At 28.3% G+C, this 19,246-nt stretch overlaps 1 protein-coding gene across 1 annotated transcript in view; it reads right to left on the bottom strand.

The window, feature by feature from the left end:
• LOC111628044 (zinc finger protein dpff-1-like) overlaps positions 1 to 19,246 on the bottom strand; it is a 66,717-nt gene that overhangs the window by 24,022 nt on the left and 23,449 nt on the right. Inside the window, exon 4 of the mRNA XM_023371768.1 lies at positions 16,563 to 16,644. Coding sequence (XP_023227536.1) covers positions 16,563 to 16,644 — 82 coding nt within the window. The remainder of the gene's footprint in view (positions 1 to 16,562; positions 16,645 to 19,246) is intronic.

The raw sequence follows: 19,246 nt of genomic DNA, 5'->3' as shown, positions 1-19,246 counted from the left end.
ACACTGTGCGCGAATGCTCGTGTAAACGCGCGCCATCTATCGTAGGATAAATGTACTTCGCGGGAGTGTATTAAAAAATTAAAAAAACTTTCCAAAGTTTTATGGCAATCGTACTATGCCACAAACCTTCGCCAGAGTATATTAAACAACTTCCCAAAGTTTCACGGCAATCGGATAAACGGTGTGGTAATGCATGAAGGACACACAGACACCACACACACACACATTCATTTTTATATATATAGATTAGTATTATTAGAATATATTATTAATATAACTGAAGTACAGAGCTCCCGTTGGGATTTGGCTTGCTCCCTTGTTTATTACATACATCACCTCAGTGCAGGGTATTCACATTTATTCAAGTACTGTATTGTGCAAATTGTGGCTTCTAAAAAAAACAGAAATGTGATTTCAATTGAAACAAAGCAAGAAATCATCAGAAGGAGTGAAAGTTGACAAAAATTTCCTTGTCAAATGGGAAGAGGTTCAGGAGTTTACCAACACTCATTATCCAAACAGAGCTGATGCCAACAGGATCTCTACAATGACACCCTTGCCCGTCATTTCTGATAGGTGTTGAAAAAGAGAGAGAAACAGACCACCCTGGACATGATTTTCAAAAAGCCAACTGCCAAAAGACAAAGGATGGAACAAGAGGAGTTGACCCTGCAAGCCCCAGTATCCTCTCCTGAATCTGACTCCGATTAAAAAACAATAAAAGGAGACCTGCTGCAATGTGTGAAAAGTCTGTATCTGTATGTGTGAATAAAGTATTCCTCCACCTCCTCCTCACAACATCTCACTACACAGCATAATTGGTGACTGCTCCATTTTCATTTTTTTATGGTACAGTATGGTTATTTTATGCTGCAAAACGAATTATGTTTTAACATATATTTCTACGGGAAAATGCGTTTCGTATAACGGACTTTTCACTTAACGGACATGCACTTGAAACGGATAAATACGTTATACGAAGCACCACTGTATACTGTATAAATAAATTTGCGTCTGGCGCCATCTGTTGTGAGATTTTGTTATAAAATTTTTTTATATTTTCAATTAATATAAAACGACGAAACAGTTAAGTTTGAGGGTAGAGATGAGTTATATAAAAAATTGTAAATACTAACAAGTGAAATTCCTCACTTGAGATATGACACGTGACCATCCTCTATCTCTCCACTCCTCACTTTTTCATCACCAAAATTTAATAGCATCAATGCCTTTATATACAAGCTATCGTGCTAGGTTTCGTTTCTTAATCTTTACCCCATCCTGATATATGGACGAAATAGACGCCAACACACGATTTTTTTTGCTGTATTTTTGACTTTTTTGGATTCAGTTCTCAAAACGTGGAGATTTGAAAAAAAAAAAAAAAAAAAAAACTCGGAGGCCAAATTCGGCACATTTCCGTTGTTATGTATAACATATACATTACAGCCAAGAAATACTGTGCAGTGAAATAAGAATTGTATGCAGTGTCTGCAAATGTTGTACAGTACATGCATACACTACGTCTTCACTCATACACACACACCTTTAATAATCTGTGGCACACGCATTCCTCTGGCCTGTGTAATGCTATGCAATGACTTCAAAATTATCAATGTTTCATGCAGTTATCGATTATGTATCAATGATTAAGTCTGGCCATAGTGTAATTTTATTTATTAATATTATTTTTCTCTTCCCACTCCATGGAACTAAAAGGATCTTTATCTGTAATCATATCTATCTCAGGTTTCGTGATGTCCACAATGGAAACAGTCGGATTTACTAACAGACACTTAATTGAAATACGTAGTTATACAAGTATGATTAATTTGACAAATAAAATATATTCAATAACTGATAAATTAAAACAAATTAATTTAACTACAGTTCACTAATTTTCCAGAGTAGCTACTGCCCATTTAATGCTAGGTAGGCCTATCCATCAAATTTTACCACAATTTATGATTGATTAATATTCATTTTTTTTATTAACATATTTTAAAAAATAATTATTATTACAATTATTATTTATATATTAAAAAATAATACATCAATAATATAAAAGAATTTCATTGCTACAGACTTATTAATATAATCAATAAATTCATACAATTGTAATTAAGTAAAAGAAAGGGGATAATTATAAATCTTTAAAAACGAGAAAAATAACATCGCTAGATATGCGATATAGCGCATTCGAATCCCTTATCCGCCATATTTAGTCCGGTTGTTAGGTTCTATTCGCTGAGTAATATATGTTGCACTATTTTATATTATTAAAAGAGTCTTATCTTTATGAAATCAGATGAAGTACAACAGTAAATAGGCATTCTAAAATATCACTTGAGAATTATATAGTCAAAAAGGAATAAATATGGTGACGTGCCTTGAATGCACTGCTCTACATCTGAACTCTCTGAGGAAATCACGGAGAAAATAAATCATAGCGCTACTTTGTCGATTCCATATAATATGTCAGAGAACGAACTGATTTAATTTTCTTAAAAGGTAATAAAATTAAAAATCAGTAAAAAACGACAAAAACTGAAAACAAATCTTGAAAAACGAATTTTATTTAATAACTTCGATGATGAGAGAAATGTTTATAATGCTATTTATTTCGAAAAATTAGATTAATGAAATAAAATAAACTTTAACATTTAAAACTTTTTAGTCAATTATTTTTAAAACCAAAGCGTTTCAATCTTGTACACAAAATTTTAAAAACGAATTATATTTTTGCATTTGATATATAGCCATAAATGAATAACAAATACTTATAAATTGAGACAAATTTTTAATCATATTTATACATATTTATTTATAAACAATAACTTATTTTTCTTTTATTTGAAAAAGTATTCAAATGTGTTTTGTAATCTTATCAGTTATGTAAATTTTATCTCTGACCTTATTACGAATATAAACTACTTAAAACTTCAAAAATGTTTTCTAAAGAATATCGATTATGTAAATATTAGTTATGTTTTAACTCTAGAATGAAGATTTACATAATTTTGTTAACACATTTTATTTCAAAATTAAATTTTTTAATGTTAAATCTTGTTAAGATGTAGGAAGCGTTCAAGTATTACGTAGCGCCTGTTTATGAAGTTTGATACCCCCTTCTCCGCTGTAATGCTAGTTCAACCCCTCCCCAAAACTTACGTAAAACAACGAAAACCAGAGAAAAATATATCTATTTATATATTATATACTGTATATAAAATAAGCACATATATGTTACAGTATGCGGTCATGGGCGTAGCAAGGGGGGAGCCTGGGTGGGCACGGCCCCTCCCAGGGAACCTGGTGCCCTCCCCAGGAAATCACAGCCGAAAAAGTGTTGAGTCGATTTGTAAAAACCTAAAGCTAAAATAAAAGTTTTGAATACTAAAAAAAGATGAACGGCTTGCTCGGTGCCCAATAATGAACAATAATTTGAAATAATTCAATTTTGTGTCAGGTTGGCCTCCACTAGGCCCCCCCATAACAAAACTCTGGCTACGCCCATGTATGCGGTTAAGGTATCAGTCTATCGTTCTGGGAATCCGGGCGAACTAATCTCAGAAATTTTTCGCGAGTGATCTGCCCTGGTTATGTCAAATTCGTTCTTCTCCACCTTACCATTTCCGGTGTGGACTTGACCGACCTCATGATGGGTATGACTTTAATGGTCTTAGTGTCCATAGGACGGAGCGCTTTTAAAAGATTAACTAATTGCTCATAAATTACTACGTAAAATTATGAAAATTAGAGAAATAAGAGATTGTGTTTGCCGAATTAGTAATCTTCTATGCAGATAACATTATTATTATTATTATTATTATTATTATTATGCAACGGATGAGGTTTGAAATTGACAAATATAGCGAAACACGTTGACAGGTTTACTATCTCCGAATGTAATATCAAAAATTAATTTTATTTTTCCTGGGGATTAGAAAAATGTTTTAAGCTATCTCAAATTATATGAAAAATGGTAATTATTCACATATTGGCAACACGCTACAGTTATAGTATGTAACCATGTTGTTATATTTACCAGTTGGAAGTAGAGTCCTACGGAGAAGGTTTAAAATTATGCCAGAAATTACATTTTTTTTAAACATAAACTAAGTCATTTTTATATTATTTAAAAATATGTAAGGTCAAACTACGATGTAAGGTCAAACTTTCTTCTCCCCCTGTAATGAACGCTTCGTAACGCTAAGACCTACTCACCATTCAGCGTTACGTATTACATGAACGGTCTATAGCCCTAATTAAAACTTTAAAAAAGTTATTTTACGCACACATTTTATCATCATATAACTAAATTATTGTTTCTCTAATAATAAACTCCTGTTTTTATTGACAAATCCAAGCCAATGACATGGGAAGCACGGTTTGTGAGAATAATTCTTAAACAGTACTGTATTTGGGCTGCAATTTGAAAAAATTGTAGACCTATAAATTCCCCACTGTCGTCTATCCAGTGTCTCTTTTCTTAATCCATCTTAATCTTAAGATGAAAGACCAGACAAGATATGGAAATCTTGGGGCAGAAAGCTCCGATTAAATATATAAGAACTTCCGATTCAAAACAGAAGTCATGTTATTTCAATTCAAAAATTTTCCTCGAAAGGTGTTAGATAGATGACCGGCACGTCTCTATTGTTAAAGGAAAAGTATAATGTACAGGGGCAAGCCACGTGAAGAGCATATATTTTAAATTAAATTAATTAAAAATATGATTAAAAATTGCAGCAGGGCATTGTGACGATCTCAAAATAAATAATTACTCGTTTCAATATGTGTTTCAATGTAAATTGGGCATTCAAAAACTAAACACAATTTTTATTTTTATTAAAATGGAAAATATAACGTTGATTTGCAAGTTATTTCCTTATTATTGTTTTTTACATATTGTCAGTATTGCTTTCACAAAATTATACCTTAATATCGTAATACAAGATAATGAACAAAAATATGAATCAATATCAAAGTGCATCCTGTATTAAAACAGATAGCTACTATTTCGCTGAACTGACCAAAACGTTTCTTTGATCAGAAAGCAGTTCAAAGTATTCAGAGCATCGCTTTCATCATGAAATTATATAACACTTATCATCTAGTTTTAACATTTTCATTCGTCCATCGCTCGACTACTACTGAAAATATTTAAACATTTCTCAGAATAAACATTTCAAAATTTTTAACAATTGTTCTTACATACTTGATTTCACAATTATGACAATGTAATCGTTGTTTTTTTAAGCACTGTCAAGAAGCTTTCATTGTCACGATGATTTTTAAAAATATTAAATATTACGTATTAAAGTCTGTTTTAAATGTCTTAAGATATAATATTAAAATATTCATATATTACTCTTGAAGATTTTAGAACAGAAAATTTATTGTTTATCAAATAATATGTATAAATTAATTAAGGAATGATCTATGATAGTTTTTCTAACCCTCTATTGGATAGTGGCTCTGTTTTGAGCATCGGTGTCGATGTATAAATATTGGGAGCCAATGACAAGTAAGAAAAAATTCTAATTATCGATTTTGAGTGGATATATAGTACAATAAGATATATTTGTTGCGTACAGTACTCGTTTCTACTTTTAAGTTTTATAGTATGGTATAAAATAAAAATATGTTGGGAAGAGGGCAACTTGCTGGTACAAAAATATTGATGGATATGTTCCCTCTCTGTCCTATGTGGATCGGCGTCCATAGTTTTAAATATTGGAAGACTAATACAATCTAGAAACAGGATTCAATAGTTATCCCTGACCTAAGATGCATAAAAAGTCTAGTTATTACAAACATAATATATGCAATAATTGATTTGCAATTTGCAGAACCAAGATTTGCAATTTTCACTCTTGCTAGTACTGTAATTTCAAAGATCTGAACAAGTAGTTAACCAATTGAATAATATTGAAAGCAATTATGTATGAAAATAAAGTGTTTTCGTGTCCATTCAATCACGCAATTAAAACAATTACATACTGCATTAAAGTCATTGTAACGCTTGACGTATTGTTAAAATTATAACTTGTTTTTAATATCTATTATTATAATCATAATACAGTAATTACTAAATGATTGTTTGTCAAGTTAGTTTATATCACATAATTTAAAAACTGTAGCTATTGATAGAATATTTACCAATAAATGAGTTAGCAATAGCATAATTAGAAAACAAAACATTGCGAATAAATTGATGAATTTATATCGTTATGTAATTATATAAAAGTTTTGGTATGACCATTGAACGACGATTAAGATTATAAAAATACACTTAATATTACAAATTTTACATGACAATTTAAACAAAATTCTATTTGCAGTATAAAACCAATAAGAAAATTTTTTAGGTATAATATTCATTTTATAATGATCAAACAAAACTGGCGCTGAAAACGTGAGCCGTCAAGAGCTTGTATGAGGATCGGGGTAGAACGGATCTTTTTCTTTTTGATCAAATGATATACGTAGAATGTTTCTTTATTAATAAAACGGAGTCTTAATTTTATTATCTGTTAGTAAAAATAGCGTTAATTTTTACGGATAGGAACCACTACGGGCCCGGAAAAATACTCAGCTTCCTTTCTCACGGCCCTAGCTAAAAATACTAACTTCCAAGTTTGTACTAAACCTACTGTACAAATGAAGCGACTCCAGTATAGGAATATAAAAATCAAATCTTTAAATATTCTAAATAAAATAATTAGTAGTAAAAAATTAATGTGTAAAAATTCACAATAAAACCAAAATCTATTACACCATCACGGAAAATTAGTATCGTATTAGCATGAAAAGCGTTAATTATAAATGCTGTAGTTTCTCAAATAAAAGCAACACCTTATTAATTAGAGGGGAAAAAGAATTAAAATGAAGATAAATCATAGAATAAGTTTGGCAAGTATAAATAAGTAATACCGTCTTGCCTAAAATGCAATTTTAAAATTCACATTTTCGACATATTTTAATTATTTTAAAAGCTTATAAAACTAAACTATGTAAACACAGATGGAATTTTAGTTTCAAAAGCAGATTTCATTACATTAATGACTATTCTGAATCGGTTTTTAAAAACTTTTAGATTTATTAATTACTTTAAAGTAATATTTATTTTTCTAAAGAAATGCATGATTAGATTTATATTCTAAATATTTAAAATAATTTTTGAAGTCTGTTGTATCAATATTTTTCAGATTTTACCATTATACTTCAATGCAAATTTGTTACAATATTTCATTAGAATTATTTTTTATTACAAATTTAAAGCTCGTTTTCAAGTTTCCAGAAATGCTTTTAGAAAAAAAAGTAAATTAAGAATAAAAAGGTATAGAATTATTCATTTAAGAAAACACATTTTAAAATTACCAATACATATGATACTTCTTAAAAAATAAAATATTTTTAGGAATTCATTTAGCTTCACGTTAGATCAGTGCTTATATAACGCAATCAAACGCAACACAACAGTATTTGCTATTACAATTGTTTTTGCAATAATTGTAATTGTAATCATTTCATATATTATCTAATATAATCTTTACATTAAATGATACAATCATTATCTAAGAATATTTGTATTAAATAATGTAAAAATAATTAGGAAAAACATTTGTTTTATATGTATTATTGCACTGATTACAGTAAATCCGGCATAAGAACTAACATTAATAATTCGAAATAAAAAAAAATACAGATTATTTTTTTTCTAAATTCATTACATAAAATATGTTAGATATCTTATTCTTTACTAATATAATTACTGTATAGTGATTCGTGCATTCGTATGGATGCATTTTATATCAATACGATAATTTAAGAAGGGTAATTACTCTACAGTCTACACTTATTCTCCCTGACTGTTAATGATAGAAATCACCAAAACTGGTCAACTAAGAATGCAGCAAAAAGTGCAGCAGTAAACCGAGATAGATACTAAAAACAATCGTCTCAATCGTCAAAATATTTGGAGCAGCTAAATTTAAATCGAAAAAATGAAAAAGCCAGAATAAACTATTGTCGATCGAGTTTTAATAATCCATTTAATAAATTTCTAATTTAATAACAAAGAGTTGTTATTAAATTAAAAAGCTGCAAACAAATTATTGAAATTTAATTAGATAAATCATGTAATTAAAATAAATTTTGAAATTACTTAAAACCCAAATGCTAAACTTTAGTATAAAATTTGAAAATTTTACATAAATTTTATATAATTTTAATATATATATTTAATATTACATTACAATAAAAAACATATATTTTTATAAATTTATTTATTTATTTGCTTTTAGGTCTCATATACAAGTAAAGATCAGACATATACTCATTTGTATATCTGTTCTATGTGGCTATTGCTATTATTTTTTTTTTTGACTAAGCAGCAATTATAAGTATGATTTTTTTGTTTACAGAAATTAAATTCAGGAATTTGTAATTTTAAAAACTACTTTCCTAATTATATTAAAGAAAACTATAGTACTTGTTTGAATTATTAATAAATGGAATTAGATTATTTTCAATATTTATTTCAGTCAATATGCTGTTCAAAATTTTAATATTCACTAATTAAATTATCTAGAAGAATTAATTCTATTTTTATTGTTCTTATTTCTTTTTAATGGTTTATAAGCAAGTTTCTGGGAAGTTTGGAAGTTATATAATTTATCAATATCTTTTTACTTTTTTTTATTATAAATTTAATACTATTTTCATATCACAGCAAATTTCATTTGTTTTTATTCATTAATAACTTCAATATGAATGTTAATCAAATGTGTTTGTACTTCATTTAAGTTTCATACAAGATATGGTACTGGAAAAAAAATTACAGTACATTGAAAACAGAAAAAATATTTTCAACTGACTTAATTATGATATACAGTCGACCCCCCTATAAGATCATTGATTTTTCCGTTTTATCTGAATTACATGTTGTACGAGTCACTTAGATTTTACAAATATGTGAGCCATTCACAGTCCGGCACACGTATTTGTAAAANTCTTATAGGGGGGTCGACTGTATTTGTATTAATTCAGCCTTTTGATGAGCTAAAATTAACAATGAGAATATAAAAACAGCTAAACTTGATTAGAAAATATCCTTACACAATATTTAAAAATTTAGTATACAAAAACTTGAATAAAGCTTATAAATTAACTTATTAATAAGAGTGGTTTGATTATTATTATTATATTACATTTGAGATAAAATAAATGTAAATATCAGATAAGCTGTTTTAATGTATAGCTCTTTTATTTTTTCTATAAAGTATCATATATATCTTTTTTTTTAGCATTTTATAATTAAAAAAATACATTTCTCATTAGTTGTTAAGCTCTTTTTTAAATTTTCCCTCTTAAGTAAATATTAATATGCAAAAATTTTCATATAATTTAAAACTATCATTTAAAATTGTACATAACTATTTTAATCAATTATATTCTAAAATTTGTTTTGAATGACAGTAAAAGAAAACTTGGAATATAAAGAGATAAATGAGAATGACAAATCATGTGATATATTGAAGTGATTTGTAATGGCCAACAAAAACATTTCATGGCTTTATTATATTTTTTTGACTGAACATAAGACAGTTAATTCAAAACTTTAAACACCCATAAATTAATTTAAACTTATTAAAAAATTGCCAACCCAAAATTCATGTTAAACAGTAGAAACATTTTTACTCTAAAAAGCTAGAAACATCATTCATGCTGTAGAACAGCAGTCTCCAAAGTGGGGTATACCAAATTTCCCTTCAAAATACTATACAGTTAAGTGACATAAGAGAAAGAACAACATTACAATCTGAATTTAAAGAAAAATCTCTTCATAATTGGTAGGTGGAATTGAAAACCGAATATCCAGATTTAGTAAGCACAGCAACAAATGTAATCTTACCATTTGTGTCTACACACCTATATGAAGTAGCATTTTCTGCAATGACAACAAATTAAAACCAAATACAGAAATAAATTAGAGTTAGTATCAGATCTTTGAATTGCATTAACAGAGGGCATCAAACCAGATTTTTTCAATATTACTAACAAATACAATCACATTGCTCACATTAAAATTCTAATTCAAAATGTAAATTTGTAATAATAAACAACGCTTTTTGCCAATGACTATAAGTTAGACAGACAGAATTAGATAACCTAATAAATAGGGTATAACAATTTGATAAGCCCTGCAAATTGTTATACCCTATTTATTAGGTTATCTAATTCTGTCTATGTAAATTTGTACTTTTAATTAATTTAAATGTATGTATATTATTTAAAATAAATAAATAATAAATAATTTGATTTTTGACTATACACGTACACACACATTATATTATATTATAGGAGGTACAACTTATAATTATTTTCATATTGGGGGTACACTGCAGAAGATCACTTTTATTGACAAAAAGTCAACATATAGCTATCTCAGACAGGTATGTAAATGATTAGTCATATATGATCAGATAATACAACCTGACCACCTTAAAATTGCTATCTAGTATCCTAGAAAAGATTCAAAAAGGTTCACTGTGTTTGGAATCTTCAGTGTATCTGTTGTTTGGAGGTATTTGAATGCCAAGCATTATGTACAGATGACAGATTGAGAAAGGCTGTATCATGAGGTTGAAAGAAACAAGATGGTTGTTTTGTTGAATAGCGTGTAATCTGGTCATTATTACATGTTTATTAGGAAGTGTTGGAACAATGGATATGTAACAATTGCAGAATACAACAGAAAGTCTCTGGATACCAGGAAAGACGATTGCGTAATTGTGACACAAGCACAAACAGCTGCAACAGCAGTTTTGTGCATTACCCAGAGACATGGAAACCCCACTACAAACCCTCTCTTCCCCATACCATTGGCATGCAACTAGTTTAGATGCATGGCAACAACTACATGTCCTGCCATTAGCACCCTAACATGGCTTTGTTTATAGAGAAGCATGGACTACTATGAGTTGGCAGTCTTTAGTGACAATCCTGATTGTTTGGGAATAGATGACCACAATATTAGTGTGGAGGATACTGATGAGCATTCAGATCCCACCTTTAGTGCAGCATTAGGAGCAGTGTGCTCCCAAACCAGCACACTGCTCCTAATGCTGGTGTGCTGGTTTGGAAAGCCATCTCATATGACTGCTGGCCACTCCCAGTATTGGTGAGGACATTGGTGGCAAAGTGATATAGTCAGTACAGTAATACCTCGACTTACGCGAACCCGGAGTTACGCGATTTTCAAATCTTGTCGATTTGTCTTTTGTTTGAGTGCCACGCAACCCTTGATTACTCACTCCCCCCCACACTATTGTTCAGCTTACATGTTCGGATGTGTCGCACGGAATCCACACATAGCTACAATTTATTTTGTGTTATTTATTTCTGTGTTTGTTATATCTACGGAGACTCGAGAGACTCTACTATGTCATCCAAATGAAGTAGAGCTAATTCTCCTGCATCAAACAAGAAAAGAAAAACTTTATCTTTGGAATGTAAAGTTAACATTGGGTATGTTCATAAAGTCGAATGAGTTAAACGAGAATGACGTCATCGTTATTCCTATTTCATTAGGCTTTTCGAACGATTCGTTACTAACGTGTTTAACTCGTTTGACTTTACGAATGTACCCATTATTAAAGACTTCGATACAAAAATGAAAATTTGTGAATTGGCAAAGAAGTTTGATCTACCGGAATTGTCAGTCAGAACAATTACAAAAGGCAAAAAAAAAATTCTCGAAGCTGTGAAAAATGCTCAATCTTTAAATTCAAGCATCATTCGTAAACGTCACAGTATTATCACTGAGATGGAAACAATGTTGAAATTATGGCGTAATAATCAAGTAAATGTGAAAAATTGTAAAATAATATAGGCCTAATTTGTTATACATATGTATTATCTAAGATTTTATTAAACATTTTTTTCTAAATTATTGTTTTCTTTAGTCTCTGGCCCCAATTAAAAATTATTTGTATGTATTTATATGCGAAATTATACCCCGACTTACGTGAATTCGACTTACGCGGTTACCGCTCGGCCCCACCTATTGCATAAGTTTGGGGTATTACTGTATATCCAATATTCTAACATGGTGGCTTTCAAAGCAAGGTTACAGTCTTTTCCAACAAAATAATGCTTGGCCAAACACAAAGTAATCTAGGAATGTCTGTCATGTTGCCACATGTTCCTTGAGATGTCTGGTTTCTAGTTTTGCTGCCCATTGAGCATTTGTGGAACCAGACAGTACTCCAGGTTCTGCCAAATATGAGTGCAAAGGATCTGGAGTGGCAGTTGTAACATTTGTGGACAAATCTGTCACAGGATAACATAGTGTTTGTATGCCGCCAGGGCCAATTGTATTGCTATATGTATCTAGGTACTACATGGTATTAAAGGTTTCTTTAAATTGTACTTTTGTTCCACAGAAAACTGTCCACTTGACGTAGCAAGGGGACAATTTCCTGTATATGTTATTGTAATCATTTATCACAGTCATTGAGTTTGCACTAGTGAAGTTTAATTAAATTCCAATACCTCCTTGATGCATTACTGTTTTAAAGTCAAGAGTGTTTATATCAAGGATGGGCAACCTTTTTCTATGTAAGGAATGCATTTCAAAACTTTTGAACTGACATGTGCTGCATACAAGATAAAAGAGAAAAAATGCCGGTAAATCACAATTATTTATTCATATATAATTATAAATTATAATAGGTATACTTAATTTAGCTTCTGGAACTGATGTAAACATAATATATCAAAGATATTTAGGTAAATATTAGTCACTGCTAGTTTTAAATTAGTTTCAACATGAGTCTGCTAGCCGGTTTCTTATTTTAATTTTTACTAAATTCATTGCAGGAAAAATTGTTCACATACATAAGTTGTAGAAAATAACATTTGAATTTTTGCTATATACTTCCTTAAACTGGGAAATTCATATATTTATACATATTTTATGTGTCACGGGCTGCAAAAAATATTAATGTGGGCCATGGGTTGCCCTTCTCTGGTTTATATTAAACCAACATGTAGCTCACTCTACATCCCATCTAATTATGACCCTTATCAATACAAACTGACAGCATTCTGATCGTCATTAGAAGAGCATGACAGCCTAAAGAAACTTTGCTGGGCCAAAACACTGGGCTACAAAACTAGCACAATAACTGGACTGATTAGAAGCTACAAGGAAAAAAATCAAAGACTCAAAACAGTATACTCAAAAGTAAACTTTGTGATTTTATTAACAGAACTTTAACATTATGAAAGAAATGGCAGACCATAAAGTCTCTTAACTAACATTCAAAAGAGTGACAAATATTTACAGTATATTGAGGAATAACAAAGATATGTTAAAAAGTGTATATAAGATACCATATGAAACCATGCAATTAGGAGTAAAGAAAAATTATATTGAGTCACCAAAAGAAACTTTGAAGTTATATTTAAAGAGCATCAAATACAGTGTAAAATAGGCCTTTGCAATACAGTACTATCCCAGATGTTACAAGCTGAAGACTCTACAGTAAAACAGATGATGGTGGAGATAGTTAAGACTTTACACTCCCCAACATTAGTGCTGAAAACTGAAAAAATCGAAATATATAAGTGCAAATTGGAGGACAAATGTATTAATGCAAGAAATATAGACAGTTTACCATCAACATGGAAGTTCATCGTAAAAAAAAAGCTTCTTTAAAGAAACTCCTAGTTACCACATTTACTAAGATATATTTTTGTAATTAAAATTTACAATTCTGATTCTAGTTTTATATTTTACCTTACTTTATTTTTTATGTTAGTTTTATATTAGAATTTTAATTTACTATATGTTGGAATTATTGGAATGTTATGTTTATATTGAAATATTTAAAATTTAACATTCTAATATTCTATATTTATAGTATTCTACTTTGAAACATTTTATAACTGATGTTCCAAAATCAGTCATCTGAAGATGACCTATGCATTAAGCTGAAAATGTTAGTGTATAAGCAAATAAATGTGTCTCATTAGCCAAAGGTGTTTAGTGATGATTTTAGTAAGTATTACATTTTTGTCAATAAGTGTATTTTATTTGCATAAATATTTACAAATCAGGTAAGAAATATGAAAGCTTTGAGTGAATTAATATTTCTTAAATTTATTTATTTAATAATTAGAATAATTTATAAGTAATATGTTACTTTATCTTATGTTCAAATATATTCTAGTTTATCAGTTTTACAAGTTCAAAGACATTCTTAATTTGTTTATTTTTCTAATTGGTAATGCCAAAAGACAACAATAGCCTTCCCAAAATAACACAATATTATGCACTTATTAAAAAACAAATATATAACCAATAAAGACAAATTACAATGTAAACAAAATTATCAGATATATAATAATCTCTTACAAATAATTTAAATTCAATTAGAGCTATGTATAAAGTTATATAAAGGATAAACAGGAGTGCAAGTCAATAAAAAAAAAGTTTAATCTCTATACTGAGAGATGCAAGATTTGTATCTATCAATCACTAACAAATTAATCCAAATCAATTAAATGATATATATATATAGAATTAGAATTTGAAAATATGTTTTAATTCTTTTGAAGATATTCTATTACGATAGATTGAAATAGATATTTCTCAATTTACAAATTCTTTTACAAATTTATATAACTTATTAGTCTTTAAATATAAATTGATTTAAATATTTTATTTCTATAATATTTTATTTTAAATATTTTATTTCTTATACAACATGTATATACTTTAAGTATATACATGTTGTAAAGAAATAAATTAACAACGTTTAATTTTCAATTTATATTTAAAGACTAATAAGTTATATAAATTTGTAAAAGAATTTGTAAATTGAGAAATATCTATTTCAATCTATCGTAATAGAATATCTTCAAAAGAATTAAAACATATTTTCAAATTCTAATTCTACATATTTCTATCCTTCTCATAAAGTCTGCAAAATAAAGTAACTGCAAGTATTTATATATTTTAATAGACTATTAAAAAAATTAATAGTCTAAATAATCTAAATTAATTACGTAAATAAATAATCTACATTAACTATAATCTTGATTTTAATAATTATAAAATTACATGTTATTTTCAAGTTTATAAAACGAATAAAATCAGTGAAACAGTTGGAAAATACAAAATTTTTGACTTTTATGGTTTAGAATTTCTCTTATTATTATTATTATATAGTAACAAATATGAAAATCCTTAATTTAAAATTAAGTTAATTCAAAATTAAACTTATTTTACAGTTCTGAATTAAAAAGATAAAAACAATTTTTATACAAGTTTTTAACTTTTTTCCTATGCAAGTATCTTTATTCAAAACAATCTAATTTAGATATGTCTGATAATTATTTTCATCTCATTTTGAACAGCAATTTATTTAATTCAGACCATATAGTGCAAGAAACAAAATCATGAAAAGAATAAATTGTATCAAGTATTCTAAATGATATGTTTGTATGTTTTAAATGTATGTTCTAGGGTTACATGTTCTACTGGATTATCATCATATGTATCATTAGTTTTATATGGAACTGGTATGTGCAAATTTGTGTTTTTGCAAATGGTGAATGATTAAGTTAACTCTTACGTGCATTGGGTTAATTCTGACAATTAATGCATATATATGCCAACAATTTTTATAATGAAATTCATTATAAAGCAAGAGTAATAGTGTAAAAATTAGGAATAGTTTTCTTCAACCTATGTGAGAAAAATTATTGAGATGAAGTAAAATAGAAAATTCCAATGAAGACAATGAAATCTAAGAAAAGATTTAATATTTAACATTATATACAACTATGTTCAGAGAATTAAAATTAAAGTAGTAGCAACTTCCCATCACTATGTTCCTTCAAAAAGTAATATGTAACACTCCAAGAGCCAGGAAATCTGACTCTTAAGTCAGCAAACTATGATTATCCAAGCTTCTGATGTTTCAAACATAAAAGTACTAGTAAATGTATTCACTATGATGAATAGCATTTAGTACATGATTTTTTTAAATAGTGTGCTTGATACAGTATAATAAAATTTTGTCTGTACAGTACATTCAGAAATATTGGACTAAAATGTTATTCACTGCAGTAAAGTAATATATTTTATGTTTTATCATTTTTCTATCAATTGGAAATGATTACATGAGTATCTATACAATCAACTATTTAGTATTTTTGATTATATGTGCTGTTGGAATAATACAAGAATGTTGCTTAGTAGATATATTATTCTTTTTAATATTCATTATTGTTGTTTGTCTGTTATATATTGAATGTAGTTTCCATCTTAATACTAACATTTAATAATATGATAAAGATGAAAAAGTTCAAATTCCTACACACAGAATCATTTTCCATCTCTCATTACTAATGAAATTATCTGATTGTTTATGCATTTATTTTCACACTTTTTATATTTTCTTTATTTGAAAGCAATTGATACTATTAATATTTGTATACAAAGTTCTGAATTAAATAGTATGTGAAATAAATTTACTAACCTATTGGTTTCTCCATGACAACCGGTGTGTGACAGCCCATATGATAACCTCTGTCACAAGAATCACAAATCAACATAGTTTCCTATTAAAAGCAAATAAAAAAAATTTTAATTATATTCTCTTTAGTTACATGTAAATATTTAAATTTATAAAATTTTCAACCAAAAAAACCAAAAAGTCAAACATTCAAATTCCTTCAAATTTTAAGTTTTAGAGCTGTTGAAATTTTTTGAATTTTTGTTATTTTTTTTCTATTCACATTAAAGAAATTTGTTTTTATTGTCTTGTGAATGAAGTTGTTGAGAAATTATTGCAATAAAGGAAAAAGGTAATTTTTTTCTAGATTATAATTTTACTATTTAAAATGTTAAATATTTATATCTTCTTACATGGAATGTTTAATGTTTTGCTTGGTTAATTTTTTGGGAAAAAAGTAATTAAATATTTTTTTAAATATTAAATTTTGTANGTTTTGATAAAAAAAAATTATATATTAAAATATCTAATACATTTTATTCATAATTGATATTTAGGATGCAACGATTTGCTTGATAAATAAAGAGAAAGTGAAAGAAAACATCATATTTTCTTGAGAAATTACTTCGCAAATAATTGTAAAATGAATATGCTTATTAACTATCACATTTTCATTGAGAGTTTGAAATTTAGAAGCATTTTTTTCCTTCCTAAATGGAAATGCTATGATTATAAACTGTTTCTTTATAAACTTAAATAATATTTTTATATTTATTTATAATTCACCTTTAATCTTTTAACATGAAAAACTGATTAATATACTTCCTTGCCAGGAGACAAACACATTGAAACATTTAGTCCTTCAAAATGTTAATATATTAGTGTATAATGGAATCAGCTTTTAAAATGTAACATGATTTTTAGTAAAACTATCTGTTTTAACATTAAAAGGAAAGCTTTCTACAAGAAAAAAAAAGTAAAATAAACTGTTTTCCTAATTAGATATTTTCTAAATACTCTTATAATATAGTTTCATTTAAAAATTTCAGTCTATAATTAAAAATACATTCAAAAATTTAAAATAAAAAATTATATAAAAAGATCATTTGACTATGTATAACAAATATGTTTATACATGTGAGCAGGAAGTTGCCCTTACTTTATATATGAATAATGTTAAATTACATGCATAATAATCTAAGACAATGTCAACTAATCAATATCATTATCTTTTAATCTTCTAACAATTTACTGCATGAATATAAAGATATATACACTCACAATGGTGTCCACAGAAAACGAAAAATAGTGCCATATCTGGAAGTTTTTATTCAATCCCAGATATGGCATTGAATAAAAACTTCCACAAATTTCAATTGTAAAGTGATTGAGATGGGTTATCTTGTGAAAGATGAGAAACACATTACAAATGAGACAAGACAAATTCCAGTCAAATTGCATTTCTTTTAATCGAATAAAGAAAACAGATATCAGTCTGTCTATTATAGAGAACAAAAATGTATTTACATTAATTCCCCATTCTTGCTCAATCTTCCCATAACAATTAATTATTACACAATTCAGCTTAAAACTAAGACTATCACTACTTACAAACTAGATAAAAAGAGAAGAATGAAGACTGGTTAGAGAGTATACCAGTAGCTTAGATTGGGGTCCTGATAACAAAAATAATATCGATAATGATCACCATATGTTCAATTTGTTTACATCAGAGTAATGATAACACATTATCAATAAATATTGCTGAGGAAGGTTTCTTTTGGCTTGGATGGGATAGTTCATTTAGTTCTGTCTGATGATACCACTTAGCTTGATGTCAGTGTAGACCATGTGTGATGTCACACCACACATAGTCTACACTGACAATCTCTGCTTTCCTATCTCTCTTGGCCTCAGAGTCCTGGTTGCATCTCAATCTAATCAGTCTCCCTCACTAGATATCTTCTCTCATTGGTGACAAACCCAAAAGTGACTCTCCTTAACTCCTGTTTTTCCAGGTCCCCTCAGGCAGGACCCTTTCTTTTCCTTTTTGTATTCTGGCCAATCAGGACCCACGAATGGTAAGGCTCCTGTCATGTGACGGGAAAGTGTTGAAGACAGAAGGAAGAATTGCAGGAAAGAAGAACAGAGTTCCTATTCTATATACAACTATATCCAAAAACAAACTTTGCAGACAGCCACAATCTTATGTCCTTGATCATGAGATACTTTGATGCAATACTGTATTCTATAATCTACTTGTGAAAGAAACCCCAAAACATTAAATAATTAAATAAAAATAAAAATTTATTAATGTAAATATTTGTCTGCAAGCTTTTCCCCTCCTTAAAAATTTTCTGTAGACACTCATGTATATATACAGGTATACCTCGCCTTACGTCGGTAATTGGTTCCAGGAAAACGACGTAAGTCGAATTTACTTGTCTCCGAATCTACTTGTCACTAGGCTAAACAGTAAATTACCATTCCCGGTTCTGTATTTTATTTATTAATACATTTTTAATAATATATGGTTAATAAAAATCTATTTTAAGCTTACAAACAAATAAATTTTAGTTTTTAATATAGTACAGAAAAAAGTATTCTAAATTTACGAATGCATGTACTGTAAATACAGAACATACTAGTATATATTTTAATATGATTTTATGTGCTTTAAACGTTTTTCTAGTGATATTACGACTTCA

This window comes from Centruroides sculpturatus, unplaced genomic scaffold (genome assembly GCF_000671375.1).
Source record: "Centruroides sculpturatus isolate CEXI.00-Female unplaced genomic scaffold, Cexi_2.0 scaffold565, whole genome shotgun sequence".
NCBI classification, from domain to species: domain Eukaryota; kingdom Metazoa; phylum Arthropoda; class Arachnida; order Scorpiones; family Buthidae; genus Centruroides; species Centruroides sculpturatus.
Note: the sequence above shows the minus strand (reverse complement) of the source record. Positions and strands in the feature narration are given on the sequence as shown.